Source organism: Macadamia integrifolia, chromosome 3 (genome assembly GCF_013358625.1).
Source record: "Macadamia integrifolia cultivar HAES 741 chromosome 3, SCU_Mint_v3, whole genome shotgun sequence".
Lineage (NCBI taxonomy): Eukaryota > Viridiplantae > Streptophyta > Magnoliopsida > Proteales > Proteaceae > Macadamia > Macadamia integrifolia.
Window position 1 is genome coordinate 11,643,522 of NC_056559.1, and position 17,540 is coordinate 11,661,061.

Sequence of the window (17,540 nt, forward strand, 5' to 3'; positions counted from 1 at the left end):
GTTTCAACAAATTCAGAAAATCTCTTCTGCTCCCCTGAAATTTATCCATATCGTTACTATGTTTCAACCCGAATTGTCTGGTAAATCTCGTCTCGCCTAAGTCAATAACTGGAAGAGAAGTCCATACAGATTCCCATCTCTTGCTTAAAAAATTAGTCCTCATAGCATCCTTTGTAGTAAGAAATGAGAGAATGCGGCCCAAAATAGAATCTGGAAGATCACTTATAAAGTCGACATCCTCACTGGTTCCTTGAAGTTTCATTATTCCTCTTCCACTATTATCCTCCATGTTGGTCTTTCCCCTGCTTCTTATCTCCAACACACACACACACACACTCAAAAAGACATTATTAGTTTACTGAGTTTAGGGATCTGCGAAGACGGGTGATTGTTGGGTTCGAAGGATAAAAACCCTAATCACAAAAATCGGTAAACAAATCAGTCACGGGTAGGGTATGAACTTGCTTGTATAAAGATCGTGACTGATTTTCAGATGGCACAGACGCCATGTTTGCAGTTGTATTGGAACTAGTTACATCATCAGAGACTAAACGAAGGAAGCTTTCATAGTTAAGTAAGAGATCAGCCAGTTCAACAAACGTAACAGACTCAGCCCCAAACCTGCAGCAAGCACCAAATCGCCATCAGGAACAGGTTGATCTATGGCGGCGAGAGTATCAACAGTAGATCAGATGTGGAGGAGACAGTGATGTAATCGGAACCTCTCTAAAGCCGAGAAAGATGATCTTTAAGATCCATCACACGCGTCCTAGAGGAGGGAGCAAACACACGAGCAAGAATCTCCCAAGCATGTTGAGCAGTGGAGGCATTAACTACATGCGAGAGTGCAGATTCAAACAAAGAAGACACGATCCAGCTGATCTAGCTGATCCTAGAGAGCGACGGTAGAAGAGGCAGCAGCAACAATTTCAGCATTCTCAGATGTAAGATGAATCGCAGGTCGTATGAAGGAACCATCGACATAGCCGATCAGGTTATATCCTCGAAGTAAAGGAAGAAATTGCGCCCGCCAGAAAGATCGTGACTGATAAAGATAAAGATCGTGACTGATTTTCAGATGACACAGACGCCATGTTTGCAGTTGTATTGGAACTCGTCACATCAACAGAGACTAAACGAACGAAGGAAGCTTTCATGGCTAAGTAAGAGATCAGCCAACTCAACAAACGTAACAGACTCAGCGTGGAGGTGGCAAAATTACAGTATTTCGGCTCCAAACCTCAGCAAGCACCAAGCACCAAATCGCCATCAGGAACAGATTGATCTATGGCGGCGAGAGTATCAACAGTAGATCGTTGGGGCCTAAATACTGTTCCTGATGGCGATTTGGTGCTTGATGCTCGCAGAGGTTTGGGGCCGAAATACTGTGATTTTGCCACCTCTGTACGCCTTCGCTGAGTCTGTCCGTCTAGTCTCTGATGATGTAATTAGTTTCCATACAACTGCAAACATGGCGTCTGTGCCATCTGAAAATCAGTCACGGGTAGGGTATGAACTTGCTTTGGACCATCGTGTTAAGGTTTTGTGACAGTGTTACGGGAGGAGATGGTGGTGGTTGTAGAGTTACCGGCAAGAATGGTGATGGTTATGACAATAATATTGTAGGAGATAATTACCGAAGTTGAAATCGTACATTTTAGAGCCGATTGGAGGGGATGATTAAGATAGAAATCGGAAATACTATAACCAATTGAAGAAAAATTCATACCCAACTTGAGTCATATGGCTGAAGGCATACATCAAGCACTGTTATGGGTATATTTGTAATACATAAACTTGTTGAAGGAAACCTAACTTGAGTATTTTTGTAAAGGTAAACCCAACAGTGGGTAAACACGTAATTTTCCCATTAATTATTTTGTTCTTGGTCTCTCCTCATCATGAATTTGACGCCCCAGGAAGACAGTACATTTATTGGAACAAATTGGTTCCTCGCAAAGTGTATAACATCCTAAAATTCTCATATAAAAAAAAAAATCCTTAGATCCCCTCACCCTCTCAAGAAAAAAAAATGTATCCAATGCCCGCGGATGTTGCTGTTGCAAGGTCTGAGAAGGGTCATAATGCATGCAGCCTTAACCCTGCTTCGAGGTCTGATTCTAACCTCCGACCACCTGGTCACAATAGAGCAACCTCACCGACATACTCAACTCCCCCAGACCCCATTAAGAAAATGTAAAATAAAGCAAAGACTAAACTAAAATCCATAGTACATTGTCCATTTACGAGAGTATCAGCACTCTCCCACAACGATGTGTACAATTCCTCCAAAACAAAACACAAAGTCACAAAGCTGACGCTTATACTCTCTAAACAAAACCCTACAGTAGGAAAGCTTTCACACCCAGACGATATCTATATATAAGTACTCTAATCCAAACTTGAAATATTATCTGCTTACCATGCATATAGATCATTCCTCCCTTGGATTGCGGATCTTGAATTCACCTTAAAATTTGGAAACCAACAAGAAAATAGAAGATGATGTGCATAAGTGTGCGCACCGCTCTCTCTGAAAGACTTGAAAGAGAACCAAAACAAATGGATGGAAATCACTACCTTACCCTGCATCCCTAGTGCTCATACTCCCGCGAAAGAGACCTCTCTGAACGAACATTCTCTCGTTCTCGGTCTCGAATTCTATCCCCTTGGTCATACCTATAATCCTCAGGCTCCACCTCGTCATAACGCTCTGGATCGCGATCGTAGTGTCCATGATCGTCCTGGGACTCAAAATGATCAAATCCTCCACGACCTTGGCCCTTGTCAGGGTCATAATGCCCGTGTTCACGATCAGGATAGCTGTGCCCATACCCATGTCCGCGCTCAACATGATCATACCACCCACGGTCATTCTCAGACTCCATGAGATCATATTCCCTCTCACTTTCAGCTTGATGGTCACGTTCAGGCTTTGGCTCACTGCGATCACGTCCACGATCTTGTTCATAATCTCCACGATCGTAGTCTTTCTCTCTCTCTCGAGGTCGATCATGATCACGACCACGGCCTCGATCTCGATCCCGATGATCACGACGATCACGATCCCTGCCCCTTTCTCTCTCCTTGTCCCTGTCTCTATTCCTATCGCGGTCTCTATGGTGCCTTTCTTCTCGTGGATGATCCCTCGTCCGGTCACGGGACCGCTCACGAGATTTCTCACGTTCCAAGTCTCTGTCCCTTCCCCTTTCACGGGATTTTTCCCTCTCCCTGAAACACCATTTCAAAAGCAATCATATATTTACATAAGACACTGAGAAAGTTATGAGAAAGATCAGAAAGACCACATACAACAATGTGCCAGAAAGACTGCATATAACCATATAATATCCACTTTAATGTGCCATGAAGACCACATATAAGTATACAACCACCACATACAACCATGTAATCCACTATAATGTGTTGACAAAAAAAAAATCCACTGTAATGTGTCATTCATTACTTTATATGGCATTTATGCCCTATGGTCTTCATTTGCTAGAATATAACAACTCAAGCCTTATCCCAATTAAATGGGATCCGCTGCATGGATCCAAACCAAGCCAAGTGAAAATAAAAGGAGAGTAGACTTCATTTGCTAGAATGCCCAACATAATCACTCTGGTGGACCAATCTCGTAAACTTCCATTTAAATGTGTGATGAAGGAATGCATGAAATTTTATGGAATCGGGATTTAATTCACCCAAAGTTTATTTGCCATTGCACCCAAAAGGAAAATGATTATGAAGAATGATATCAACAGTATGTTAAACAATTGATTTGTATCAACAAAAAAGAAATTCAAGGCTCATCTTACCGATCAATATGACGATCCTCTCGGGACCTGGGCTCCTCTGATCGAGGGGGTCCCCCTGAAGCAATCTGCTGCGGTTCTCTGTGCAATTAAAAAATAATAAGCACATTACACAAGTAGCTAAAGAACCAGCAAACATAATTCACTAATGAGCACTAGGAGAAGCACTGCTAGGTTGGCTGCTCAACCAACCACACACAACACCATCCCCCCCCCCCCAAAAAAAAGGACATTTCAAAATAAATGTTTCATAAAATCATTTAGTTCATTCCACAAAAGCACAACACACTTGAGTGATCTAGAAATGTATGCTAGCTCATCCTAAGGTTTTTAAAAAGGATTTGATGCAACCCGGGGGTTATTGAAACCCGGTTCGGATAGCTTATGAGCCAACCCAAATCAACAAGCAAACAAGTATTAAGGGGGAATTGCAATTTTGTAAATCACCAGAATTTCAAAGGAGTCATTTGGTAGACTAAGAAGGCAGGATACAAGAGGGATTTCTATCAGCCCAACCCAACCTTGCTGGGTTCATGCCTATGCCCAACCCCACCCAACCCCACCCAACCCAACCCAACCCGACCCTAACTGGGAAGGGTTAAGCCGGGTTGGCCCGGATTTTTGCCAAGGTCGGGCTAACCTTTATTAAGTGCAACACAATAATAGATGTTCAGGACATCTGACCATCAGAATCAATGCCCAAAATTTAATTATTCTAAATAAAAGGATAGGATGATAGCCCTAAATTGTACTATATAAATCATGGTTAAAATCAGGGCCAGGATGGGCCTAGGCCTCAACCCAAGCCCGGCCCAACCTAACCCAGGGTCAGTGTTTGTCAACCCTAACTCGCCCTCATGGTCAGAAATCTTAACTCAAGCCCTGTTCGGGCTTAGGGCGGGTCTAGGCCCTCAAGGCCAAATAAGGACAGGAACAGAATTAATAGGAAGGGGCTAATTCTGGGAAAGAGAAGGATTATGGTGACAAAACATTGTCAACAGGTCAACTCCTACCTGCAAACAAATCCTCAAAACCAGCGGTACCCAACCACCTTTTGAATGAGAAAACTCACTCCGCAGGACTTGGGTCGACTTAGGATTTTAAGGAAAAGGTTGCAGCCTTGAAGGCCTATGGATTTCATACAACCAGCACTCCAAACAGCAAGAGGTGAGAGAAGACTTAATGTCTGTGGTAAGATTTGGGCCTAGAAATTGCAGGTAAGGTCACCCCCTATGTGTTGATTCTAGCCCAAAAGAGTTTTGAGTTCAAAGTTCGAGACTACCAATATCTCCAGAGCAGAATACGTGTAGAAAAATCAGAAACTCAGAAGGAAAAAGAAAATTGAAGGAGAAGAATAAAAGAAAGAAGATGGACTGAAGAACACCACTGCGATAGAAGGTTCTGAACGTCAGGAAAAGGAAACTAAGCTGGATAATGATGGGAGAGGAAGGAAGGACAATGGGGGAAGGAAGGAAGGAAAAAAGAGCGGGAAAGAGAAGCCAACAAGCTGCCAGGCCATGCAGGCACACACAAAACGTAGACTCGATTATATTCCATTCTATTCATTTGGTAGGTTCACAAGTATATAAATAAGATAAAACTCCTAACTACTTTCTAAAATATTACAAAATAACCCCAATCGAATGGCCTGGTTTGGGTAAAAAAATTGATTGATGAACCAGACCATTTAATCTACTGTTTCCAGTACAATCTGAATCAACGGATTACAAGAATGCCTTCTCCCAAAACCAGCACCAACTCAACAGGAATAGAACCATAACAAACCCCCTCTTCTACTTTCTTCCTACTCCCCTTCCCCCCCACCCCCCCAAAAAAAAAAAAAAAAAAAGATTGCATGGTCAACCTCGCCTTAATTCAAGCATAAACCAATATTTCTCCACTATAAAACAAGTAATATGGTTCATCAATGTGTCCACAGAAGCAGCCCACAACTTAAGATCTTCAAACTCGAACAGTGTGGGCCCGGGGGAAGAGAGAACTAGAAGTGATTTAGTTCCTCCAGAATAATATCTCACCTGGAGGGTGGTGTAAAAAGTCCACCCATCCAGGTGACGCAGAAAAAAGATAGCAAGGCCTTACACCATTGTGTGGCTCATCTTCCCATACCCATCAGACCAGAAAGGCAGAAACTGGTTGCAACAATCTTCGAAATACACAATAATTGAAACTATGTCACTGTTTCTCAGTCCTCTGATGGGGAAAAAAAAATCTATACCACCCTCCATACCACCATGGCTATGCTATTCAGACTATGTCTCCAACAGTTTATCTTTCCTCATAAGGGATTATATCCACTTTCAATCGGTATGCTCTCCAGACACACTTAAAAACACCAGAATGGTATCAAAATACTCTGTGGTCCTCCCTACACCATCCCTGCAAAGAAATATACAACCACTGGAAAACCTCATAGAAGTTGTTCTTTTATAATCTTCACTCCTATCTCTCTTTTCCCAAATAGATCCTACACCAGATGAGCTCCACCCACACTGGGGACAATATTAGTTTAATAGTACAATAATTGCTTGCAAGAATATATACACCAAGATATCCTACAAAGCATGGAGAGGGGTTTTAAACTTACGAGTGCACGATCAGGACACAAACCTTCCAGAATACTTCTGATTGACTTCTTCACCGCCAACCCTGGTTGATCCAAGTCCTCCACCAAGTCTACGAGGTCGCCAATTGGGAACAGTTCTACCACGTTCAACATCCACAAGCACTCGTTTATTATCTAGTTTTCTCCCATCAGCTTGTTTGTATGCAGCTGCATGATGCATGTTATCAGAATTAAGAAACATAATGCACAGAAAATAAGCAACAGCAGAACTAGCACAAGCCCATACCAAATTACAACCAACCTTTCATATCCCGAGTATGCATGTACTCAATGAAAGCATAACCTCTAGGTTTATTTGCCATCTTATCAGTAATCATCCGAACCTACAAGTACAAAGCAGAAGGCAGAGTATAGTCACATAAATAAATCTTGCCTGAAGCAAGAATTAAATAAAATAAATAAATAGCCAAGTATTTTTAGCCACTTGGTATTATCCTATTGTTATAACATAGAGCATGAGCAAAAAAAAATTCTAAATCCTAAATGGCACGGCGGACAGGCATTAGGCCTCACTAGCCGTGCTCACCTTTTAAGGTGTACAGCTTTGCCGCGCAGGATGCATCACCACCATTGCTAGAGTTGGCAGAAAAACTGATGAATGTAGCCGATTTACCAGATGTCAAAAAGAATTACCATCCCCTTACCAGGGAAAATTTTTAAACTAGCAAGCAAACTAATTATAAACAAAATAGTACCAGGATATCTTCTGAACTGCTGAGAGATTTTTGATAGGCCTTTAGAGTCAAAATCAAATTTTCAGTAGCAAGATAATGCAAACCAGAAAGCATATATCAGGAAGAAAGGTGCTAATACTCCCGAGTTTGTGTTTCACCCAGCACAGGGAAAGAAAGGAACTTGACAGGTCGCCTGTAGTAGCTCGAGAACAAAGGCCCAAAGGCACCATGCATCACTACCTTGCTCACCTTTAAGGTATACAGCCATTTTTTACCATGAAAGATGCACCACCATTGTTGGAATTTGGATTGGCAGAAAATAAAGCAGGTGACCAAAACACTAGCCAGAAGACCAAAAATAGCCCCCTTACCAGGGATATTGCTCCATCGAAACTAAATACAACTAACTGGAGTAGGAAACTACCTATACCATGGCATGAATTTCTGGGGCTATCAAAATCAAAGTGATGCTTTTCAGAGCAAGGATAAAGAAAACAAACCCTTACTGCCAATTAGAGGCAGAGAGATACCTGCTATTAGTCCCAGCACCATGCATCACTACCTTGCTCACCTTTACCTATCTTTTGCCATGCACGATGCACCACCATCGTTGGAATTTGGATTGGCAGAAAAACAAGGTAGAAAACCAAAACGCTAGTCAAGAGACCAAAAAATAGTCCCTCTTACCAGTGATATTGATCCATCGAATCTAAATACAACTAACTGGAGGAGTACTATACTACCTACACACCTACAAGATTTTCTGGGGCTATCAAAATCAAAGTGATATTTTTCAGAGGGATAGCGAAAACAAAACCTTACTGCCAATAAGTGCTACTACTCCCGACTATTGTTGACCCAACACCATTTAGAAGAGAGAGAAGCACAACAATCCCCTTTCAAACTTGAGAACAGGACCACAAACATGCGGCGCTATGCATCATTGACTGTCCTCACCTTTAAGGTGCAGAGATTCACAACTGTGATGCATTGCCACCATTGTACTTAACTTGGTAAAGGGGATTCTGATAACCAACATACCGAGATTGAGAAAGAGATAAGATAGCAGATATCAAAATTATCCATTATTAAAATAATTTCTACTTCCATGATAAATGTAAATTTGGCCTTTTTATGAATAATACTTCCATATAGTGAAAAAAAATTCATTAAGCCATCGCTCAAGGAAAAGCTGTACAAAAATCTGCCTAAAAGTAGGAACCATCTACCATTAAAATTGGACTCATGTCATACCATTGTGTACAGTGCTATCAAGCACATTTTCTTATTCACAATGTCAACATTCAACTTCCTACAGGGAATATAGATGAACATACCCAGTGGTGAATTTAGCGGAGCTAAAAAAAACTCGGATAATACCTGCTGATTTGTTTACTGAAAACACGGAAACCCACATACAAAGAGATGGCAAACAATAGATTTAAAAAAAAATGAAAAAATATATATAAATAAATAAATAACTGGAGACAGAAGTTCAGAAATCCCAAAGAAGGCTACCACCATATTACTGAACCTCTTACCGAAGTCAAAAGGCAAAACCTGATCCCTCCTTGGGGATGCTCTAAAATACCTACCCGCTTGATTGGTCCATAAGCTTCAAACTCCCTTTTGATTCTGTGCTCAGTAGTCTCATAATTCTGCAAAAGAAACAAAGGAATGCTTGTCATTCCGATCCAAATGATTAAAGAAGCACGAGAAATGAAGAAGAATAGCATGAAACTACTCACAAGTCTTGCAACAAACAATGTCTTGTATGGATCTCCAGTTACATTTGGATCACTAGATGGATCATCTGCATAAAACCAAAATAACAACAATAAAAGAGTCAATATTGTTTGATTCCATGTGTCCAACCAATTTTTGTTGTGATTTCAGGAACTAATAAAACAACCATGTGGTTTTCTATGGTTGTATGATTGGTTGAGATAACACAAGAGGCACCAGCCACATCAGCACTTTGTGGACAAGGCAGGTGCATTACCATACCTCAGCCAATCGTAGAACACAAGCAGCCTGTAGAAAAGTTTCTCTATAAGATAAATAGACTTTGACCCTAAATTTCAATAACATACAGGAAAGGAAGGCTAATTACATTTCTGAAGCTCTTCAGCAGCCTTTGCTGCACCCTCTTCCAGTCGTCGTTTGTGAATTCTAGCCCTTCTTTCAGTCTGGAGCCAACAAAATGTATCAACAAGTGCATTCACATTGTGTCAGATTTATATTAATGTTATCCCATCAATACAAAAAACCACATGAATACTACATTGAACCAAAAATTGATACAAAATCTGACCTGTTTTGACTATAAGGGAGCACAAGAAATTCCAGGCTTCCAGCAGTAGCAAAAAAAATATTGTACAATTTAGGAATCTATTATTTACTAAACAGCAAGCTCTGGCTTATCTGATGGATCTCATTAATTTTGAAATGGTTCAAATCAGAATATAACAACAGGACTTAGAATGGTGTTAGATCAATTGATTTCAGCCAAATCCTTCAGTGACTCATAGATTTTATTACTGATTTTCCTCACAAGCTAATCATGTTCCTTCTCATTATCCCAATATGATCCAGTTACATATAAAAATTGAAAAACCTACATAATAATAGTAAAGCAGAAAGCCACTTATATCCCATATGATCCATGATGTAGTCAAGCAGGTGATGTTGAGCTTAAAACAACCCTCCAGAAGATATATGCTACCTCGTAAAAGACCACATGGGCAATGCCCAAAGCCTATGGCTATTGAAGCCAGGCTTTTTGTGAGGTGGCACATATCTTTCGAAAGGTTGCTTTAAAACCGACGACAACTGCTTGCCTGCATGCATCATTATGTCAATCATGAATATGTTTTTTTATGGAATTAAGTGAACTATTAGAACTTAAAGTTTGCACAGACTATTGTACTAAAAAAAATGAGGACATTCTTTCAGAACATAGCCTGAATTTATATGACTTTATAGTTTGATTCTCATTTTGATAATTAGAATATTGTATGTTGTGATAGTCAGCATAACTATTTATAAAGAAAATCTGTAATATACAAGCATACATGATGCAGTATACACATATACTGAGGCATGCCTACACCCCCCATAAAACATTAAGTAACACTAACTCATTGGTGCTGTCTTTAACACTATAACTCTTAGATCATTTCGATACATGGGGGGATTCTATCTCTTAAATTCCTTTGGCTGCTCTTAGTTTCGTATCCCACTCACGTTTTCTGTTTTGAAGGTTTAAAGGAGACATATTTTACATGTATCAGACCGTATTGGCTGATACAAATACTTATTGACCGATATTGATATGTGTTGACCGATACGATACGGTCCGGTACCCCTGGGCATGATCAATTATTAAAATTTTGTAGCAGTAAAGTATAGTTGTGGAAATTTGTTTTTCTCTTCAATATGAGTTAAGAGGAAATCATTTAACATAAAAAAAAATGACTAATACTCACCATGTCAACAAGTTTTGGGGACTTACAATGTTCAAATCATGGATCGAAATAGATTCGTGTGAAAAAATGATAAAGTTGCACATGTCCTTTATATTTGTGCTCAAATAACATTTTTTTGGTTATGCATCACTAGATTAGGTAAAAACGACTCAAATCCTTACATTAAGCTGATATATATTTACAGATTGCATAATAAAATGTTGAGAAAAAGATCCCTGACAAGCTGCAGGCAGCCTATGCACAAACGCAGCAGCGCACAAAATGATCATTCCACCCCCCGTGAAATGGAAAAACCCCACCCCTGTGGATGCCCCTGCGCTCGCTTTCATTGGCCCCCTTGCTGGTGCAGTGGCCATGTAGCCTGGTCGAAATATCCTGCTTTAAAGTATTTTACACTTCAAAACTGTATTTTATAAGTATCATTAGTGCATCAATGCATTTCTTGACCATTTCCATGCATATCTTTAGCGTCTTGCGACTCTCCGATATGATATGATATGATACATCTCTTAAAATCACCCCTCCGATATGATACCCGATACAGCAACAACAACAACAAAAAAGCCCTATCCCAACTTAAAGGGGTCGGCCAAACAGATCCAAGCGAGGACTAAGAAGAGAAAAGGTAAAAGTGAAGGGAAGTAAAAGACAAAAAAGTAAAGAAGTAGAACACAGGTAGATGGGGTCCGGTACATGGATCCTAGCCCTCTGATACGATGCCCAATACCGATACTTAAATCCTTGATCATGCCACATAATACAAAGCATAAGGCTTCTCTTGTTTCTAGCCCTTCTTTAACTGTTGCACAAATTGATACCCGATCTAACTTCCAAAGTCTAGCCACAATCCGGTAGTCAAATAAAAGATTTAAGTGGAGCAAATACAACCATGGAAAATTGAAACATTATGTGTAAGCCTCAAAATAAGAAGTTCATAGAATTCCTTAAATGAACGAGTAACAAGGGCAGGAAGTCTGCCAGTGATGCAGGTCTCATCACAAGGAAAGGGAAGGACCTGCGGCTGTAGGAAAGCTGATGCTGATTCAAGGTTATCTAAACACTACATGTGTAGGACAAGGAATCAGTCCAAGGATAAGATCTGATGTGTCCCATCGGCTGCAGTAATCAGTTCAAAATTTGGAACAGTTTTGAGCCTAAATGAACCCATGGTTTAGGCCAGGTTTGGTCAATTGGTTTGGGTTATTTTAAGTTGTATTCTTCTCTTTTAGTAGTGCTTCTAGAAGAGCTGGACAAGTGTCCTACCGTCCAGCCTTAGTTTCTATTTGTATTGTTTCGAATAGTTTCTATTTTGTAGAAAAACTTTAATAAGGAATTCCTCTTACCATACATGGAGGTTTGCTATTTTATTGGCAATTATGGAAGTTATAAATAAAGAACAGGGGCCATAGACCACCAACGATCTTGACAATTGAAGGCTCTGTGCTACTAATTTCTGAGAGATGTTTGCTCTTGTGACTCTGTGAGATGCAATAACAAATATAGAGGTGTCCTATTTATTGCCATTATCGAAGTTATAAATAAAGAACATGGGCCATAGACCACCAACGGATTTGACAATTGAAGGCTCTATGCTACAAATTGCTGAGAGAAGTTTGCTCTTGTGACTTTGTGAGACACAATAACAAACATAGAGGTTTCCCATTTTATTGCCCATTATGGAAGTTGTAAATAAAGGAGAGGGGCCATAGACCCAACAATTTTGAAAATTGACGGGTCTATGCTACTAATTGTCGAGAGCAGTTTGCTCTTGTGATTCTATGAGATGCAATAGCAACCTTGGTGGGAAGCAAGTGGACTGGTGAGATATTGGTCAAGTTCCAAGTGGGAAGCCTCCATTAAAGGTCAGATTATTACTTAACTCGCACCCTGCACATATCAGTTTCATCTCCGATTCTGTTTTGATCTTTGACTTGCTATTCTGTTCACTAATCTCTTGTTGCCTTGTTCTTAGTTTCAGAAGATCTCCTGAAGCAGGATCAGCCACCAGCACATCAACCCATTGAACCTCTAGTAGTGGCAGTTCATTGTTTTCCTTTGGGTGTCCAGGGGCAGCTACTAATACCCTTAGTTTCTGTTTTCTCTTCTAGTTTCTATTTTATATTCCCTCCTTAGTTACTAATTTTAATTTCCCTTGTTATTATTCACATTATTTTCTGTTTTCTGTTGCTACTAATCTTAAGTTTCTAATTTTTAGTAACTTCCTATTTTCATAACTCCTTGAATTCTTTCTTCCAATCTGACCATCAGATTCATTTCTAGATTGGCAAGTAAATCCTCACACCTAATAGTCCAACTGACCGGAGTTATAACTTGTAACCAGATCTGACCACACCCTAAACCAGGTCGCTGGTTGTTTCTTTTTTATGGGAATATTGAAGGCCTAGGGTTCTAGATCTTGTAGGCAAGTGGTTCCCAGCCTTTGGATAATTATTTAGCCATTAGCCACTCCGGACCATAGTCAAAATGGGAACTGCAAAAAAAGATGTTTGGTACACACATTTTTTAAACCGCACATAATTTGAACGGGACGGTAAAAATGAGGGTCAAATATTTCAAAATTGGTAAAAAAAAACCAGATGGTACGAGTTTCAAACATTTAAATTTGAAAAATATGATACTAAAAAAAGGTAATACATGCACAAAAAGAAGGGGAAAAAAAGTTAACACATACATTGATTTGCAACATAATTTAATTCAAATTTCATGGTGAATATTGAACTTTTTATAATGAATGTCGGGTTGGAACTCAAAAATCAAATAATAACATACATAGTTTAATGTGAGGCTTATGTGATACATTCCATGATTTAAAGTTCAGAATTTGATTCTCAGTCTCTTGATCGGGTGTCAAACTGTGTACCATGTAACAAAAATTCATGATTCTTGGAGAGAGAGTAAACCATTCAATGAGATTTGGTAGGGAGAGGGCAAGGGTGAGCTTTAAAAAGGTGAAAACGTGAGGTGTAACCATGTAAATCACAATATGAAAGAGCAAGCAGCCTGCTTCTAAAGTGGGCGGCTGAGTCGTCTTTTTCAATAAACATGGGGAAAACTCGTTTTTTACCGTCTCCTCGCCAATAAATTACCAATAAGACGGGATTTCGCGTTTAAAACGGTATAATATGGTACGGCCATATTATACATGTTTTAAATGCGAATTAAATAATAAAGGTCTGGACAGAATGACTCTCAAGTAATAGGGTTTGTTTCAACTACCAAAATTTCCCCTTGAAGCCCAACTTCTGTTTTCCCTTGTTCAATTTTTTAAAACCGGGACCAGGTGTCAAAGATAATGTCAATCGACTCAATCCAACACAAGTGCACCAATGATCTTACCACAGCAAGACTGATCCCAATAAAAAAAAACTTTGTAGATTTCATAGATCGCCAGTAAACAATTTAGTAGGGTTTAACACTTATCCAGGACCAACAATGAATCAGAATGGAAGTTATAGTGGCTTGGATCCCTGACAAGATTTTACAATGTGGTTCCCCCATTGGGCTTTAAAACATTTTTCCAATCGACCTTAATAAAGTTACCTTTCATAATAAAAGATTAAATAACTACATAAATAACAAAAATAGTAAAATATTATGGTATATCCATTACATCAGCTAAGCAAAGATAAGACATTTTTTGGTTGGACCAAGTCAAAAGTTAGAAGGGAGGTAGCTAGAACCAACAACAACTCCAATTCAGTGTCAGATGTAGCAAAAAATAAAGAGAGAGAGAGAGAGAGAGAGAGAGAGAGAGAGAGAGAGAGAGAGAGAGAGAGATTTCAGGAGCTCATCAAGTAGCACATTTAACTATTGAATTGGGGTAGTCTGTTTGTGATGCCACATGTAAGCAAGAAAAGGAAGAATACAAACAGTAGGCTTAGTATATGAATGGCAATAACATCAGTGAAGCAGGTCATACGGTACTGCAGTACATGTTGAGGACCCGCATCACATGTTTACAGAAAAGCAGATGGTCGCTTGTAGAAATGGAGAAAAAGAACAAAAAAATGAAGCAAGCATGCTCCTTTCATTTCAAGGGTATACATGGAGACACTTCCATTCACAAAGGTAAAATAGAATCCACAGAAAAAAATCTACCAAATAAAAGTTAAAAACAAGCAAATTCAATGCTAAGAGGTGTCTTACTGGGGTTTCACCCTTTTTGACAGGAGGAGCATATTCAGGGTCTCCCGGCTCAGCAAAATTACTCACGAATTGTGCGATTCCTAAAGAAAAAAACAGAAGTGCTTGAGACAACAATAAACCCTTCACATCAAAATAAGAATCAGACCTTGAGGCGATAAATACCAGTGTATGATGGGCAATTTCTCTTCTCAGGAGGGGGTTTAAATTCCAAAGGAGGTCGGGGCTCGAAAAGCTTCAAGAGATTTGATGTAAGACCAGTAGGATGACTCTGCCCAATCTGCACGACCAACGTGAAGAAATGGATTAAATTTTATTCAGCAACAGTTCCAGATTTTATCAACATGCTAAAAGTAAATAAATTATAAAGCAAAGACTTCTTGACGCATCCGGCACAGAAAAATTTTAAGGCAGACACACAGTGACTAATCTAAAGTAAGATTCTCCCGACTGTTATAGTGTTATAGATCTACTGAACATCTGCAATACCAAAAAAGATTTGAATAACCCAAAAGCACCAAAAGATATTGTCAAGTTCGACGCCAATTCAGTTTTGATGATCTCCTAATGAATCGAATGACAACGATCTTCCTTTTACTAAAGATAGTGTTGCTTTAAAAAATTCCAGGTAAAGGTATAGAGTAGACAATCGTAAGGTGACGCTAGGGTAACAATGAGATGCAAAGAAAGAATACAACAGACAGAAACTTGCAGAACATCAAATCCAAACTGAAAGAAAAAAGATCTTAAGGAGAACATACAAGTTTCAATTGCAGAACGGTCGCACGGTTCTGAGCTTTGGTGCGCGCCTGCACCGAAGCGTCTCTGTTGCGCATGAAAGGATCATTGGCGTCTCCCATTTTTCAGAGATCAGATCAAAGGAACTTTGAGGTTTAAGGATCCTCAACTGTGACGAACAGAGAAGAAAAGGCATCCGACGATCGTTCGCTTCTCTTCTTTCTCCCTATGCGGGAATGGGAAGAACACTAACGATGGTTTTCGTCGAGCAATTTATAGTAAATTGTGAACATGCGGTGCAACATCCAGCTGAGGTCGTATAATTTTTGGGAAATTTTGAGAAAACACATCCGGAAAGCAGCGTAGCCGAGCGTCTGAACAACTAGGGGTGAAATGACCGCTCCACCCCTTATGATAAGGTAAAAATTGAAAATCCATCCTTTGTTGATCAATGGATGCCTGCGTTTGTTTACACCCAAAAATAGGTAGGCATAAAAAGACTGCACTGCCTCGCTCCATGTGACTTTTCAGTGGTTGGTTGCGTTATCATAGCAGCCATGTAAGCGGGTAGTGCTCTCTTATCTATTATATTTATTTTTTCAATATGGTTAAATACTATTATTTCAATGACGGCAAAGAATGATTGTTTTTGATAATAATATAAGGATAAATTATTTTCAAATTACTTTTGAAAATACCTTCATCATACCCTTGTCTTAAAATAAATTTTAGGAATAGAAAATTAGACCAATTCAAGCCTTTCTTTGAAAAACCTACTAATCGCTTGCAAGATTAATTCCACCAAGTTTCAATCGACAAAGCTAAAATTGGTCTCTAAAAAGGAAGGATATATCTATCATGAGGGCAAGATTTATTTATTTATTTATTTCTGATAAACCATTTCATGTCATGAAGAGAGAGATAAGAAAGAAGATGCAAGATGGTTGGCTTAGAGAGCCTTTTCCCATATCAAAAGTTTCTGATACCTATGGTTGCTTCTTTGTAATTGTTGACTAACACATCAAAATTGATTTTGATTTCCACCTCATTTCCTTTGCTTTCCTTATGTAAGAAAGAGAGTGAATCCATTGACCACACTCTCCATTATTTTTGTACAAGTTGTTCATGTATGGCTTTTAGAAAGAGTAAGCCGCTGACAATATTTTATAGGATTTGTTGAAAATCAATAGGAAATTAAATGTTGATTATAAAGGAAGAAAATGTTTTACTGAAAAAAACGAAAAAAGAAAGGGAAAATATTCTATGCATTGTTTACATTTTTATGACAAGAATTGAACGTAAATCTACTTTTTGAAGCATTTGATTTTGCATTTTACATTCAATATTTTAATCATGTGATTGGTCATTGGGGCCTCTTAAAAGGATCTACTAAATTCATCGAGTTGTGCCAAAGGATCAAAACGTCCAGTTATTAATGGAATTCCTTCTCTCGGCTCTTTTGATAAAATACTTGTTTGGCCAAGGGCTTCCAAATACATCTAAGCTAAACTTGCGTTGACGAATAACCAACCCGCAATGAATAGAGAATGCATAGTAATGCTATGAATGACCCAGTATCAAATGCTTGTTATAATATCAGCAAAAGAACGTTCTTCCAACATAATTCTTCAATTTTTGACGGTCATACTCCATGTCCCATCTCTCTACTCCTTATTCTCATCTCTGTCCTCCCTGAATAAGGAGAAAAGATGTCCTCTCATATGTGAGAGGAGAGAGAAACATATGGGAGAGCCAACATGGACCAAGCTCCTGGATAAGGCAGAAAAAAGGGGACAGGAGCAAACCCCCAAAGTACAAGACTCGTCCCAAGCCAGCCTGAGGTGAAACCATCAGAGACGATACCAGCAATTTCAACACACCCATATGCAAATTTTGTAGAGGTTTCTCAACCTCCACAACGGAAGCGGAAGCCATTCTGACGCCCTTCTCTCAAGAAGCCTACAGCTTCGACAATTGGTCCTACTTTCTGATTGCTTTTCAGTAATAGCTGCTC

General features: G+C 39.4%; 1 protein-coding gene and 1 long non-coding RNA gene across 3 annotated transcripts; both read right to left on the reverse strand.

Annotated features, from left to right (window-relative positions):
* Positions 1–388: 388 nt before the first annotated feature.
* On the reverse strand, positions 389–1,667 carry LOC122074840. The gene is made up of 2 exons (XR_006139066.1): positions 723–1,667; positions 389–621 (listed from the first exon to the last, which is right to left on the reverse strand). It is a non-coding gene; the product is annotated as an uncharacterized LOC122074840 (long non-coding RNA).
* A 530-nt stretch (positions 1,668–2,197) lies between these two features.
* LOC122074839 (U1 small nuclear ribonucleoprotein 70 kDa-like) lies at positions 2,198–15,877 on the reverse strand. 2 transcript variants are annotated; one of them, XM_042639809.1, is made up of 11 exons: positions 15,550–15,877; positions 14,954–15,068; positions 14,792–14,871; positions 9,250–9,325; positions 8,885–8,949; positions 8,732–8,794; positions 6,704–6,785; positions 6,447–6,609; positions 3,822–3,899; positions 2,581–3,231; positions 2,198–2,469 (listed from the first exon to the last, which is right to left on the reverse strand). In XM_042639809.1, exons 1-10 carry the CDS (start codon positions 15,646–15,648, stop codon positions 2,595–2,597), a joined length of 1,458 nt encoding a protein of 485 aa, XP_042495743.1. In that variant the 5' UTR covers positions 15,649–15,877; the 3' UTR covers positions 2,198–2,469; positions 2,581–2,594. The 2 variants fall into 2 exon arrangements, with proteins under 2 accessions (XP_042495743.1, XP_042495742.1); XM_042639808.1 differs by having other exon boundaries at positions 2,198–3,231; positions 15,550–15,874.
* Positions 15,878–17,540: the final 1,663 nt, after the last annotated feature.

Bases quoted from the DNA above. Each gene is read 5' to 3' on its own strand.
- LOC122074839 (XM_042639809.1), bottom strand. From the start codon at position 15,648: ATGGGAGACGCCAATGATCCTTTCATGCGCAACAGAGACGCTTCGGTG. The intron at 15,069-15,549 runs GTATGTTCTCCT...TTGGTCGTGCAG, and splicing joins CCGTTCTGCAATTGAAACTT to ATTGGGCAGAGTCATCCTAC. The intron at 6,786-8,731 runs GTAGGTATTTTA...TTGTACTTGTAG, and splicing joins CTTATGGACCAATCAAGCGG to GTTCGGATGATTACTGATAA.